This window comes from Oxyura jamaicensis, chromosome 7, assembly GCF_011077185.1.
Source record: "Oxyura jamaicensis isolate SHBP4307 breed ruddy duck chromosome 7, BPBGC_Ojam_1.0, whole genome shotgun sequence".
NCBI lineage: Eukaryota > Metazoa > Chordata > Aves > Anseriformes > Anatidae > Oxyura > Oxyura jamaicensis.
The window spans coordinates 9644375-9660282 of record NC_048899.1 but is presented as its reverse complement, the minus strand read 5'-3'; the positions used below and the strand labels follow the sequence as shown (position 1 = coordinate 9660282).

Below are 15908 nucleotides of genomic sequence, written 5' to 3'. Positions count from 1 at the left end.
GTATATTATTGGGGAAATACCTGTCAGGAATACCATGACATACCACGTTGTTTACAGAAGTACAAACAGACTTTGGAAAACCTCCATAGCCCAGAGGTGAAGGATAGGCATTCTGTCTGATTATTTCATGATGAACAATGGAATCTATTTCTTCAGTTGTCATGCCAACCTAAAATATCAAACATAACATTCTGCTAAAAAAGCAAAGATAGTTTCTCATATTTACTGAATGTGATTGCAGCCAAACGTTTCGATGAAACCTTGGATGTTTCAAATTCACTGCTTTGATACAAAACACTAAACTGTCTGATATACTTTATTGATATATTGGACTACTTTTTTTTTTTCTTCCTTTAAGAGAAAAAGATTTTAAATCAAGCATGCAGTAGAAACAAGCATTCAAAGGTTCCTAGAAAACCTAAAATACGATCTACTTCCTTTCCGTCCGTTTTTCCACGTTTGCTTTCTCAAAGACACCAATTTTCCATGGCATCTTGTTTCAGTAGCTGCTATAGAAATGTCTGGTTTTAATGCTTCCAGTCCTCTAAAACACATTACTTTCCCCTTTTATTTGTAAAATAAAGGATATTAATTCTTCTAACTGTGCAGTACATATATCATTATGCACTTGTGCATTTTATGAAATCGTTCTCCAAGTATTCTTTAATTTTGTAAAAGATTTAAATATTTGGGTTCATATCTTGAAGATATTTTACTTAAAGTTTCCACAGCCTGAGCAATCGTAGTGAATCTACAGGCACTTATTCATCATTTTTAGGAATGTTCACTTTTATGCTTGACATTTTCTAGATTCATCTTTTTCTCATGATTTTATATATTTAAAAAACTCATAAATCATTCAGCCATTTTCTGAGTATCTGTGGAGTGGAAAACGCACATGCTTAAAATAACATTCTTGTAGCTTTTCTTTTGGATAGATTCTGTCTCCGAAATGGTTAGAGCTGGGATTTGAAATTTGGTAGGGAAACCTCCCTCATTGAGAAGAAGTGCCTTTGAGGGTTCCTGTGCAAATTGATTTTGATTTGAATGAGTTTTGAGCCTTTGAAAATCATACTTCGTACACACACGCTATAGCGGCTATGATTTTTGAGGACTTTTTAGCAACACGTGGAACATAGGTAGGCTGTGGTGCAGAAGGCATACATAACCATATGTTGAAATATTCAGCGATCACGCACAGTGAATACAACAGAGTGCAGTTGTGTAGTGCACTGAGCATAAAACCATGTCTATTTGCTCAGCTTGCACCTTGTTCAGCACAAAAGCATATGAGGAGCGACAACCCTACCCAAGACAGGATTTGGGGTTTCTGTGCAGCTCCCCTGCCTTGCAGCAGCTGTGGTGGCTGGGATGGCAGCCACAGCCCTGTACACTGTCTGTATCGGATGCTGCAGCCACTGGTTCTGGATAAACACAGGTTTGTTGCTCCTGCCTTCGCTCACCCATCTATCACCTTCAGCATGTAGGCAGACTGAAGAGTTATGTACCACAGTGGGTGCTGCCTCTGCCCTGGGAATTCAGCATGGCTTTTGGATGCTCAGTGGACAGCTCTGTGCTCTCTGCATGGGGGGCTTATGTCCTATGAATAAATCTTGCTTTAGTGGTACCTGTTTTGCTTTTAAACAATCTTTTGCTAGCTTGGCAGTTTTGGGGAGACACCTACTGCACACCTCATCCCTTACGTGGGACAGGGCAATGTGATGGAATCCAACAAAATACTTCCATGTCATAGATTTTTCTGTTTAGTCCCAAATCTTTCCTCCAAACCTATGAAGTGCTATCATGTATAATATCATGTGGTGGTTTTAAGTCCAAAAGGCAATAAATGGTAACAGCAAAAACATACGCTCAGTCCAAACATTGTTCTCCTGCATCCAGATGTTATAATGCCACCTTTGTCATACTGGTGGATGTTACTGCTGTTAGAAAAAGCATGGACAAGAGCTCTTTTCAAGGGCTATGTGCAAGGCAGGTTTAGGAGGACCACAAGAACAAGTGGAGGGATGGGGCTCTTCAGATAAAATAGGAATGCAGAGCCTACCTTACAAGGATAGCCTAAAAGAGCTTGGTTTATTTCATCTGGCGCACTGAAAGCTGTAATGGCTCTATTACTGCGTGAAGGGGATAGGCTCAAGGAAAGCAGGAAGAGGTTTAAATTAAAGAGTAGGGTTGGCAGAAGAACAAACTTGTTGCACGTAGAAAACACTCCCTGTTGACGAGAGAAGGCCTTGCAACATCCCTCCATTCAGAGCAGCCATAGCCAAAAACTAGTGCAAAATGAAGCTCCCACACCCCTGAAATGGGCTGAGGCTGGCCGGGGCAGTGGTCTCAGCTCTCTGTGCTGGCTCCTTCCCTCCCAGCCCCACAGCCCCAGCTCCTGGTGACCACTTTTCTTACACAATTTCCTTCCCTACAACCTTTGTTACATGTATGTAGCATTTTGCTATTATATACCATATGGGCACATGTCATCAACTGCATCATAAGCTAGCCTGTGCTACATACAGATGTATTTGCTGCATGATAACAACCAAAGAGTTTTAGTGAAAAACTGTTCTCGTTCATAATCCACACTGCACTCTTGAGGTAAGGTCCTGGTTCTTCAGAAACAGGTATGTGTCCTTAACTTAACACAACTAAGTTTCACTGTACCGGGAAATAATTGCACGTAAAAAGTTAAAACATGCATGAGCATATATAAGATTAAAAGCCTCAGGCAGTTTTGCTATTGGCCACCCCAGCTCCAGAATTAAACCTCTGGGACAGCATGATGAGAACTGAAAGAAAAACGCATGGTAAAGCGATATTTTTTTCCCCTTTTATGTCAATGGCGTTGACTTACAGTTCCCATCTCTGCATCTCATAGCTACTCAACCCATTTTACCCTATTCAGTATGCTATTGCATGAAATACCAAGGCAAGGTAAAAAAGCACTCCTTCATCTGCAAAAACTTGTAGTAGGCTCCTCCCCATACATTTTTACTTGGGTGGTATCCCAAAAACCATACTGTAGAAACATTACTGGAAACCATGAGGCTTTATTAGCAATGCACTCTGGAAAATTGTATGGAGCCTGGCAGCTGTTTTTTCCAACAGCAGTTCGAAGATTTGTGTTGTGCTGACCCCATGGGACAGCAAGGAGCTGAAGGATGGACGGTAACAGAGGCAGCAGCCCAGCCCCTGGGCCTTGCACACATACAGAGCCAAAAAGCAGAACGTATAGGAAGACAGGCCATGAAATTACAGGAAAAAATGTATCATGGGCCTTATGAGAAACTCGTTTGATTTGGCATATCCAAACAGAGGGAGATTACAGACACACTTGAGCCAGCAGCTCTAAGTACCACATAGGTCTAAAATACTGAAATAACTAAGCAGATATACCATGGATGGAATCAAAAGTTAATAAATCTTCTTTTATCAGTATCTAACTTCAGGTTGGATGCACATTAAGGACGGTAAATAAACAAACAAACAAAAAGTAGGAAAAAAACACACAAGTATGTGAAAGCATAAAAGACATCCAAGCTGTTTTGGGACTTACACAATCATTACCTTTAAGCCCTTTCCAGCCAGAAGCAGGACACGACGGGCCAACTGACAAGCTTGACGAAGCCCTTGAATCTGATCTTCATTCTTAATTTCTATGTCGTCTCCCCAGTCTGGTACAATGCCTGTCGTCACATAGTCTGGCTTCTTTATGTGCTTGGAGAAAAAGGATTGAAAATGAAGATCAGAAAACTGAGCATGACAATGGGATCATTTTCTCAGATACTGCCTCCTGCTTCATGGCAGCTTGCCCTTTCTGTCGTAGTATCGACCTTCCTAAGCCATCAGGGCAAACCCTCAAGGCTGCCTCAGTATTTCTTCCACTGCCCTTTTGAACTTAACATTGCCTGTTACTACTGACTTAGGCAGTCTGTTAAACTCCCTGTACTGAAGTCCCGGATACTGCATCCCACTTTCAGCACAGTCTCAAGTTCTAAAACTGTGGAAGACTTAAAACCTTTTTCTTTTGCAAACAGTGACACATCTCATACAGAAGGCATCTAAAGACCACAACTGACTGGAAAACAGACAGAATTAGGTTCAATAATAAAACTGATCAATTCCTTAGTTTCTTGCTCAGACAAAACTTCTATTAACTTTCATGAGATTGTATTTTGAGTAAGAACCTTAGGATTTAATTTATTTTAATTTAGAGTTTTTACTTATTAATCTAGTTTTCATGCTTATGTGCAAACCTATCCATCTATAATACTACGTGAGGGTATCCCAATTTGCTGTGACAAGGAAAGTGTAATAAATTTATTTTCTGTTCATGCAGAAAATTCTCAGAAATTACACAGAGGTGATTTTTTTTAAAAAAATCCACAATAATTTTATGATGAGTACATAAACACAGCAAACTAGTAACAACGGTAACATCTCACACTGTGAGGGAACCATGCTTTGTCTCAGTGGGTGCTGGGCTGTTTCACCTGTGGGGTGTGAGTCGCTTCACCCACCACAGCTGGGCTTTGCGTTGATTCACAACATACAGAATCAAGCTGGCAGGGCAGAAAGTAAAGTAGCCAGTTAGGCTGTATACAACAAGACCATACAACATCCCAGTGTAGGAGCGAAGAAGAGTGGTGTAGCCTATTAACTCTAGTGGGACTTTCAATAGGGAGGCTATTGTTATTCCCACTGGTATTTCGTCGCTTCTACTCTGAGAGAGTGCAACTTTATCTTTAGCGAACTCACATCAACAGAATTTCAGACTTCCATTCCATTCCAAATAACGGAGTATCAGCCCTTACAGCATTTGCAATAGTCTGGGATTTAATTTAGAAGAAACAAACAAACAAACAAACACATTTGCTGGATTGCCAACTCCATACACTACAGCACCCCCACCATCCCTTTGGAGGGCACTGATCTTGTAAACTGCTGAGACCTGACCCTGCTGACCTGTGAGATCTGTTAAGGAAAAAGCCCAAAGCAGTGGATGTACAAATGTCTATGTATACAGTTTCACACCAAGATCTTGGAAAAAAAAAACACCAGCATGTCATTTTAATATGATTTCTGGCACACTCTGTATAAAGTGATAACCTTGTCCTCAAGTTTTCAGAATTGAAAAACTGGACTGATTTTTGACAGTCTGAGCACTGTAGTCTGTGAACACTATTATTCAGTATGATAATGTATTTCTTCCTCTTTATCCTAAAAGAAGCATCTAAATACAGAAAAAAAAGTTCTATAATTTTTAAACCTTTGAAAACATATAAAGCAGAAAACTGTAGGCTTTCTTTCCCTGCACAGCAAGCTTCTACAGTCTTTAGGTGTGAGAGCCCTACATTCAGCACCCTTACCTGCTTTCCTATACAACATGGGTTTTGTACTTTAGGCCCATGGAAGTATTCTGTATTTTGCATAAGAAATCTATAATCACATGGAAAATAAGATAAAAGAACTAATAATCATCCTGAAAAGCATGGTTTAGAAAGGGTAATTTTTTGGCTAAAAGGAAAGATACTAAACAGTTGAACTGTATACAGTAAATAAGTTTTTTTTTTTTTTTTTTTTTTTAAAGGAAACCAAAAAAAAAAAAAAAAATTAAAATAAAAAAAAAAAAAAAAAAAAAAAAAAAAAAGTTATTTTGGCTCCAATGTAGATAAAAAACAAAAATATATGTTGGAAAAAAAAAAATACTGAGAGACAGTAAAGAACAGTTTAAAAGTAGCAGTGGGACTCTGTGGCAGCTACCAGCAGGTACTGTATGCTCTTATCCTAAATCTGATGTAACCAATTAACAAAACGTTCAGGAAGGGATAAATATTTTTGTAATTAGCTTGTGAGAGAATTATACAGAAAAGGACTCAGATGATCATGAATGATTCCTAATGATTTCTGGTAGGGCTGTCTATACTTGTCCAAAAGGAGAACCTGGACCCAGAAGCGTTAAGTGTTGACAGATGATTATAATATTCCGTGTTTATACTACAGTAACTTAACAAACCCCAGGTTTAAACTCCCTAATAGCTAGATATGTCACTCTGTTTTACATGGTAGGGAGCTGAAAACTTCTCTCACCAGTGCTCCTATTTTAAATACCTGATCATACCACAGGACTGTATCCAAAGCCCCAGCTGTTGGACAACGAATGCACTTGAACACGTGCGCAGCCAATCCCTGTATTGACTGAAAAACTGATTAGATAATAGAAATTGCAGTACCTTGGGAACTGGGTGAGCTGGAGAAACTGTGGCTGGCAAAACTATACTATAAGCAGTATTTCTTTGTCCCTGAAAAAAGAAGCATCTTCGTTGTTGATTGCTTGACTGCCTGTGCAGGTAGATACAATTGTACAAAGAAAAAATTCTGTGGCAGCCAGTCACAGAACCTGTTAACAGAAAAGTTAAAATTGGTTAACATTTTTTTTCCTACCACTATGGTATAAAATCTAAGTATGAAAGAAGAAAGACACCATGTAATAGAAATTGCACAACACATGCAGCAGCCAAAGGTAGTTCAAGAAGTTGTTCAAATCTTGTACCATTAGAGCATTAACACCAAGAAGCAATGAGAACAAAAAAACCTCCCAAAGCAATACATCAAAGCTTTACAAAACACTATATATAATTTGGTTTGATGCATTAAAAAGCAGTGTGGGTAAACTCCCCAAACCAGGACTGACACCCCAGCCTGTTTGTAGCAATTTGCATGGCTAGAAGGGGCACTGCACAAGGCTTGGGGAAAGGGCAAATAAGGGACAACCGCAAGTAATCAGGAGAGAAAAAAATAATTTTGTGTTGATTTCAGAAATTTTGATCTGTATTCTTGATGAATTGGTGACATATTTGAGCATAACCAAGTTAATATTGCTCTCGTCATTTGCATGAAGATTCAAAGAACGGGGTTCAGTCTGTAGTCACCTCCTGCCTGGCCGGGAACAGAACAAACATCAAGAGATTTTTAATCTTGGCCAAGGGCAATTGAGGGCATTGAAGTTTGTAATCGACTTGGAATATTCAAATCAGATTTCCACCTAAGTCACATGGGAATTTGGAATGATAGTTCCTCAGAGTATTCATTGCCCAAATTTGGTTTTTGGGCAATGATACATTTTGCTAAGAAAAATGGGCACTAGTGCCCAACTGTTGTCAGAAAGACAACAAAAACAAAATAATGCATCACAAAAGATGATGCTAGCATCAAAATAGGGAAGTACACTACATTTGAGAGGATTCTTTACACTGCCCAATTAAACACTGATAAAACAGCACATTTTTTTCAATGCGCAAAAAATCTATATTTTAAATTTGTTTATTTATTTATTTTAATTACCTTGGAATAAATTCCACATAATAGTTAAGCTACTTTTGAAAAAGGTCATGTGTAGACAAATACATGAGCAATCTTCTCTGGCAAGTAACCAATATGAATAATTACTCATTAGTAAAAGGAAAGTGGTTTTGTTTAGATGGAAGTAAATAAACTTTTCATCACAGAATTTAAAAAATTAATCTACTGTATATTTTTAACTACGTAAAATGATTTCTAAAAGAGTTTCTTCCATAACTTGTACAATTTTATTTTACTGTAAACTTCCTTCCTCTCTTTGGATACATTTATCATGTCCAGATGCAAATAATAGCCTTGCACATGCATGCTGGGCTTACAGATGTTCCTTTTACAACATGCCATGATATACAGGAGATTTGAACTACAAAATTATTCTGGAGCCCCAAGAAACTGAATGCAGTTGTTGAATGAGGTTTGCTTTAGAAGGGTTTGTGGCTGTCTCTTTGCACACTGAGCAGTGCTAAGTTTGGCTAACAGAATCTCAATTCGTGCAACACCTGCGAGGTTGTAGAGACTTTTACTCAATGCAAGCAGATTTTTACTGTTGTTTTAAATTGTTTATGAGTAACGAGGTGGAGTTGGTGGGCGAGGCTCCGACCTAGCTCCCAGTATAACCTGGGTACTACGGAAAGTTGCCATCTTCCAGAGGGAAGAGAGTGCCTCTGTGGAGCTGGAGCTGTGCCCTTAACAGGGGGCTGGATTGGTTTGAGGCTGTGTAAATACTCATCTAATCACCAACCTCCTCATCTATGGCTTTCCTAGGGTCATCTTCACAAGAAAACATTCTTGTCCAGTTAAAAAAAAATAAAAAATCTAGGCCATCTACCCTACAGAGCACAGACACCCATCCACAGAGCCTGAAGCATCTTGCAAACTCACTGTCCGGTTTGCAAACGTTTCTGGAAGCTAGAAACACAGAATCTGCACAGGCAGCAACTTCTGGCTCTTCAGAAGTAGCGCTTTACTTTTACAAAGTGCAGAAGTACCTGGCTCTTACCGCGGCTGAACGTATTTACGCTCAGCTCCATACAGCTGCGATAAGCGCACTGAAACCCCACAGTCACGGACGTGGTCAGCTGAAGTCCACACAGACACCAGTACGTGACCGTGTGTTTCAAACGCTGTCCCTGATGATCGGCATGCTGCCGCTGCACCTGTCCTACCGCTGCGATTTCAATCGGTGGAAAAAAAAGGTGCAAGTGTGCCTGTCAATTATTCTACAATAGAACTTCAAACGTCCCGAATACGCGCTCTCAGATGCATCAAACCTATTTAGATCCGTGCGTGCGCGCCTATCGACTATCCCGCATTCAGAAGGGATGCCTTTTTATTTGGAATAAAATTTTTACCTCTGTTCCCCCAAAGACACACTGTAAGTGTTGTCACAAGATAACAGGATAATAAGGTAGTGTAGCCTGTTGTTATTCCACTAACTACTCATTATAAACCAGACACACACAAAATATCTACTACTCGAACAGGTGAAATGCGACAAGGAAATAAATATCACTGTACTACTATAATCTGACTCCTAAAGCACATCGTAAGAATTACAAACACAGGACAACTAAAGCTTTATTTGAAATATAAAAAAATTATAAGAGAAAACATTCTCCTTCAAAGTAAAAATAAAATGGCATTAAAACATAATGAAGTTACTGTTTTATAATGAAAATCTGGACTCCATCCACACACTTCCTTCCTTAAGAAGGCCTTCCTAATGTCTCCACAGCTTCTTCTATTTTTTAAGCTCCCATATTCACAGCTAATTTGATATAGCAACATCATCAATCACCGGAGACAGGAACAACTGGCTGTAAGCTCCAAGCCTTGTTCAGATTGCTGGGGCTTGCTCCCCAGCCCTTCTAGCTAGCACAGCTTTTGTCAGCATCCGATTCACTTCCACAACACCGACGCTCAAGCGCATCCTTTTTGTTACGCTTTCTGTGTATATTAATTACAAGGAGATGGCTCATAAAGGCAGGATTTATGCGGCTTCCAGTGGAATTGCAGCCATCAGAGAGCCGGGTAGCCCCGTAACACACACCAGCACAAGCAGGATGCAAAGCTGCCCATCTGCGCCTTTCTTTTCTCCCTCCACAGCAAGGCCGTGCCACTTGCCATGAATAACAGAATATTTATTAGCAACCGCAATAATGAAAATTATTATCGGTGTTACTGAAATTACATCAGCAGATACGATGCTCCGAGCGCAGAAAATTACAGACAACTGCTCCCCTGACTCCATGGTGAATCACCCTGTGCAGTCTGCATGCACGCGCCTTCTGCTGGAGCTGCTGGATTCCTCAGCACACCTTCTATGCTTTAATTTGTATTAATAATATAAATGTGCACTGCGAGCTTTTGTGAATTGCCAGATGGATTTATCTTTTGTGGAAATTACACTTTCTTTTCCTTTTAAACGAGCCAGCCAAAGGGGCTGAATACAGAATTCGAGTATGATGATGGGTGGGAGCATTTTAAGTGACTGATTTTGCAGCACAAATGTGCCCTATATTTATTAGCCTTTTACTCTAGGTCTATTTTAATTGTTATCTGTTCATGCATGCTACACTATATAATGAAATGCTCCCATTTCACTCTCAGAGCAGAGAGTTTTTTATCTGTATCTCTATTAATGACCCTTAATTAAGTTGATTTTAGTCATTTAAATGTGATTTTCCTCTGGTCAAGAAGTATTTTTAAAGAGAGATGTTGGAAATGAACTCTCATTTGAGCACTTTTCTTAATGCTTTTTGTTCAACAGTTACAGCAATTTACCAGCTATGTTTTCAATGAGGTACGAGGTGGCCATGCAAAAAAAAGTTCATCTATGTGAATCATCAAATGTGATTGTTAGCAAACAATTTTTTGGTACTTATTTACGACGGACTTCAAATTTCCAAACAATTGGCAAAAATGTTACCACAGCCTAAAGTTCATGACAGTTCTAAGCCACAACAAGCATAAGAATACATGATAAACCAGCCAAAAAAAAAATAAAATTAGAATATTTTAAAACAATTTACATAATAAAATCCATCAAAGTGTCCACAGAAGTACAGTAGTGACATTATTTAGGATTACAAGAATTAATACCTAACTGATTTAGTAAATAAAACTAACTTGCTCTTGATAAAGTGAATCTTACTTAATAATATAAGAACAATTAACTCAATTAATAACATCAAAAGCATTGCTCAGATAACTCATTTTTAAATATGTAATTTTATCTATTTTTTAAACTGTAAAATAATGACCAAGGAGATGTTCTTAGTATATAGATATTTGAGGATAAAGAGGATAAAATGCTAGAGATCCTTAATTTGGCTTGTCGGGTCTTCTTATATCATAATTTTGCGTCTTGTTAAATTTCCTTTTTTTCCTTTTTTTCTGAAACTTCAGAGCAATGAAGTTCAGAGTAAGGTACTAAAAACACAATAGGTAATAATATATGGAATCCAACCAATGCAACTAGGTAAGATTTTATACAGCTTTTTACTGTTAATTACTAAACGCTCACATTTTTCAAACTGAAATAACGGTTGTGGTTTTGCAGATCTTTATTTGTAACTGTAATTACAGCTGTCTTAATAAAACACTGACTTTGTAATCCCAGTGTTGCAGGGGTATATATAAGCCTCAAAAATAGAATGGGAAAGATTAAAGGTTCTCTCCAACTCTGTGTAACCTGTGTAACAGAAGAGTAGCTCACATTTCACAAGCAATAACCTGTGCATTTTCTAAAAAAAAAAAAATAATAATAAGAAGAAAAAGAACAACATAGGGAAATGCCTCAGGCAGAAGTTGAAACTGATTGGGCAAAGTAGAAGGACAAGAGCCCTTGAAATTAAACAAAAGCAAATTCATTCTGTTGACAGATGTTGATTACATCAAAGCCGCGAAAGAACTTTTTTCTTTTTCTTTTTTTCCCCTTTTTTGCAACTAATACCTCTGCATTCTCTATACATTAAGGATATAACATATCTTAATCAACACAACCCAACATGTAATAATTTTAAAATTTGGTCAAAGTATATTGTAACAAGGTCTTAACGACAGGCTTCTCTAAACAAGAGTGTATTCACATGGTCATGTCTGCATACCCGTGCTGGTCACGCCATCATCAGCCCCTTACTTCCAGGGGTTAACTGCTCTGGCAGCCAAATAAAATACAGAGAGAGCTGTGTAATTATGGAGACAGTCAAAGGGCAGACTCTATTTTGAAATCTATTTGCACAGACAAGGTCTTCCAATTTCGCTTACAGGAAACAAGCTGGTAAAGGGGGTCTCCTCCTCTCCAGATGCTTTCCACACTTTTTTCCCACATCAGGAAATCATGGACATGGACACCATGCAGCACTGTTTCCTGGATTACAGGACTATGTCATTACAGGGAGAAGAGCAAACCCATGCTCTTGAGAAATATTTCCTCCTAATTGCCCATATTAGGGGAAAGCAAAACCCACAAGGACTACTGAAAATGTGACTAGCAGCAATTTGTAAACAGGACACAGCCACAGCCGTCACGATGGTACTGGAAAAGAGAAAACAGAAATGAAAGGGTAAAAACACTCTGTTTTTAATAGCATGACTGGGGAAATGAAATATTCATCAGGGTAGATGTGACTTCAGTTATAACAGCAACACATTGGTGAAAACCTCGACAGCAATATGATTATGACTATACCCTGACCAACCAAAATCAAGACCAGTATATTGCAAACATTATATTCAGGTTGTCACTGTTCTATTCAATTACTGAAATTAGCTAGATATTGATGATAGAAGTTGTTTAGTTAATAAAGGAAGTGAGGGGATTGCTGTCCTTATTACCTCCCGAGAGCCGGTAAAGCAAGCCAATGGCCAAATGCTGACCGGCTCCAGCGCAGCAGCACAAGCCCTGGTGCCGCTGCCACTGGGATTCCCCCACGATGCTGAACAAAGCCGAGCTGGGCGCTCAGGACCAGTGACACTCCCTGCTAATTAAAATGTTGCCCTTACTTCATGGAGAGTGGAGACAGGCAATTTGTTTGCCATGCACTAATACAAACGAGTGTTTTAATTGGTTGTAAATTTATAAACTATATGGAAATGCATTCTTGTTTGGCTTTTTGTTGTTATTACATGCTCTAGACTAGCACGCTAAAATGATGAATCGGAGCCTTCTGAATAATACAGTTCTTCTAATTCATTATTCAATCAAACTTATGGCCAACAAAATAGCTGTTCTGCAAGTTGGTAAACTGGGAAACCACAGAGAATCAGAAACTCTTCTATTTACAGGAAGGATGACAGCCTAAGGGTACTTCATCCCAATAATAACAACATTCAAGTAATAGTGCCCAGGTCATGACAAGCCATGACCCTCCCCATAGCTCCGTCAGGAAGTTGGCTTGGTGCCACCTTTTATCAGCAGCAACCGAGTGCAACTTCAACAAACAAGAAGAAAAGGAAAAATTAATTTTATATTCTCAAAACCCCCTTCAACCACTTCCCTGGGTTCCTGTGTGTACACACATAGTCACACCAAGCCAGTGACTGAGTAAAATTCTGGTGTCGTTAAACAGCACGTTGTCATTTTATTACAGGATTTAAAAAAATAGAGTACCATCTAGCTATATCTAAATGATATTAATTCATATACCAAGGGAAATTAATTGTCTGCTACATAAACTGTGGTTGGGCTGTAACACTTAACTTTGGAAACAGAGAACTGTAGCTCTCCACTACAGTCTTCCATCCCAGTGTGATTTCTACCAAATCTCTCTCCAACAGCACAACACTAGTAGAAAACAAAAGAAAGTGTTGCCTAAAGCAGTATCACAGCAAAATGAAACAAGTCAGATACAAAAGCTGGACAAAGCAATATTAAGAGTTTCACACACAGTTAGGGGAATTTAGGCTCCAAATCACAGCATCTGGCAAATTTCAACTTCTGTGACTAGCAAAAGAAACATTCCTCTTATGTTACTACATTGCTATATTGAGTAAATTAATTTATCATAAAGTCAATAAATTAGAACTAGAAAGATATCTGCTCAGGTCTGCATATTTAAATACACCTTTCAAACACCTTCTGTCTATCTTAAGGTTTTGTAAAACATCAGAGGAATTACTTATGCTTGACAGGTTAGTTATTGTACTCACTATTTTCATTTTGTAGGGAAGTAACAACTGTTGGAACAAGTTCGTCAGTTTAAAAAATAGCAGTTGTTTCAGATTAAAATAAAAAGCTATTCAAATAGTCCTCACACACACGCACAATACAGGATCTTGTTGTTAATATGCACCCACCCACAGCTTTAACATTCACCGAATCCTACTGGGATAAAATCTTTTCAGGTGCTCTGTGAAACAACTGTTTTTCAACTGGCATGTTTATGTCCTGTGTGCATACCTGATACAGTACAAAATGCTACTGGTGGCACGTTAAAAATAATCTTACTTTAATAACTTAAATTTCCAGCTGAAATGGGAAAAATATGTCTGAATCACCACAAAAAATGTTTTCAACAAATCTTTTCAGTGGATGAGCAAGGCTGCTGAAATAAAAGTAACATTTGCACAGAAAATTTAGGACTTCTCCTGAACACTGTATCAGGATTTTCTCCATAGCTTGATATACGGGAAGAGTACTGGCAGTTAGCAGTCTTTTCCCCACACAGAACTCAAGGCCCCATGCAATAAACACCTGCAGCCAAATCTCTAAGGATACATGATGATTCCTGAATCATAACCCAGTCTTATCTCAAAATGAAAAAAAAAGAAAAAAAAAAAAGTGTACATTGCTAGCAATTTTTGGATGAACATCTTAATAAAATGCTTACATTACTTCTCATTTGGTAAAAATGACAGCTAGCAGCATTTCTTGCTTTGTACTGAATTTTGTTAATTACTTGCATTATCCTGTTTCCACTTGAAAATGCAAGTTTCATTAGGACAGTGAGTCTTTTACTGAGAAAAGATGTATGTGTCCTCTGCTGGAGTGGAGTACAAGTTTGAGGCATTATATCCTGTACACTGGACTTCAAAATATATTAGTAGATAGGTGTAAGAGTTTACAGCTGTTTCTACTGTACTATTGTGGTGTTGGAAACAATCTATGTTTTTTTTTTTTTCAAGAAGATGCCTTGCACAAGGAAGATGGCTCCAGTCAAGAGCTTGCTGCAGATAACTTCTAGTATCCTTGACAAAGCATTTATTTTTAAACCTGACAGTCATCAGAATGTGCTTTTAATGCATAGCTTGGAAGCTTATTCATAAATATGTGACACTGGGTCACTGAATGAATTATAATGATAGGATTATGGATTGAATTTGGAAGAGTATGGTATAATGTTTGGGGGCTGTTTAAAATATTTTTTTAAAATACCTTTCATTTATCTCCTTGCTTAACATTTACAAAGACCTCTTTCTTATCATAAAAGTCCCTGTTTATCAAACACTGATACAGGAAGAAGTTGTTTACATTTTCAGAAGTACCAACATACATCACTTATGACAAAAAAAAAAAACAAGCACTCCATAAGAAATGCTCAATCACTGTCAATCATATGCACTAAAATATACATAAACCAAAGCATGTGGTGTGAACTATATTGGATTCAAACTGAACACAGAATTACAACTATAACAAACAAAAAACAAATAATTACAAGTGACTCATAGGCCTATTTGCACATCTCACAAAACCGCTGGAAAGGTAGGTAACCATAGAAACCTGACAGCCTAAATTCAGTATTTTAAAATTTGTATTTAGTTTAAAATGCTGAAAATTATGTTTATATTTGATGAAATTCATATTTTAAAGGCTTCAGTTTTTGCTTTGATACTTAAATAAATGCTTAAAATTATTTCATCTCTCCGTTTTTAACAATTTGCCTTTCAGAATTGATTTTATTCAAGTAAAGATTACAATTTATCCTTTGTAATATAAAATGTCACAAATGCGGTATTTTAATACCACAAATTAATATTTCTAGCACATCTTTAATGATCAAAATTAAATAATGATATCAAACAAACATTGTTGAACTTATTATTAAATGTTTTGCATACGGACTTTCCTGAGCTGCACAGCAGAAAAGAAAAAAAAATTACTCAAATTAACTGTTAAAGCTGAAATGCTAATAGCCTTTTCTACTTATAATTCTTTTTCACTGACAATTACAATTTGCATGGCTTAAAATTTAATACTATGATTAGTACTAATGTCCTATATTTTACTTCATAATCTAAATGAGTAAAATATTATTTTTGTAGTTCACTGGCTCTTATACTGAGGTTGTAATGTTCAGTGTGTATTTCATTATGCAGATGAGCAATGGATGTCGTATAACGTGATTTAAATGGGTCAACAGTATTTTCCTATTCACATTAATCATCCAGACAGCCACAAAAAAAAAAAAATAAAAAATTGAAAACTAACCCAGGGAATCTCTCCCTCTGTCCCCAACCCTTCCCACCAGCCCATCGCCACAAGCCCCAGCCGCAGGGCTGAGGGAGCCAGGCTGGGTGCTGGGCTCCTGCTGGGG

General features: G+C 37.9%; 1 protein-coding gene across 2 annotated transcripts in view; it reads right to left on the bottom strand.

The window, feature by feature from the left end:
- The window catches only part of METAP1D (methionyl aminopeptidase type 1D, mitochondrial), a 46545-nt gene that overhangs the window by 14063 nt on the left and 16574 nt on the right, over positions 1 to 15908 (bottom strand). Inside the window, exons 1-4 of one of the 2 annotated variants that reach the window (XM_035331937.1) lie at positions 11638 to 11901; positions 6243 to 6409; positions 3577 to 3726; positions 21 to 169 (exon numbers count right to left, since the gene is read on the bottom strand). In XM_035331937.1, coding sequence (XP_035187828.1) covers positions 21 to 169; positions 3577 to 3726; positions 6243 to 6409; positions 11638 to 11701 — 530 coding nt within the window. In that variant the 5' untranslated portion in view covers positions 11702 to 11901. Of the gene's footprint in view, positions 1 to 20; positions 170 to 3576; positions 3727 to 6242; positions 6410 to 11637; positions 11902 to 15908 lie in introns of those variants that run through there. The other variant, XM_035331939.1, reaches the window with a different exon arrangement.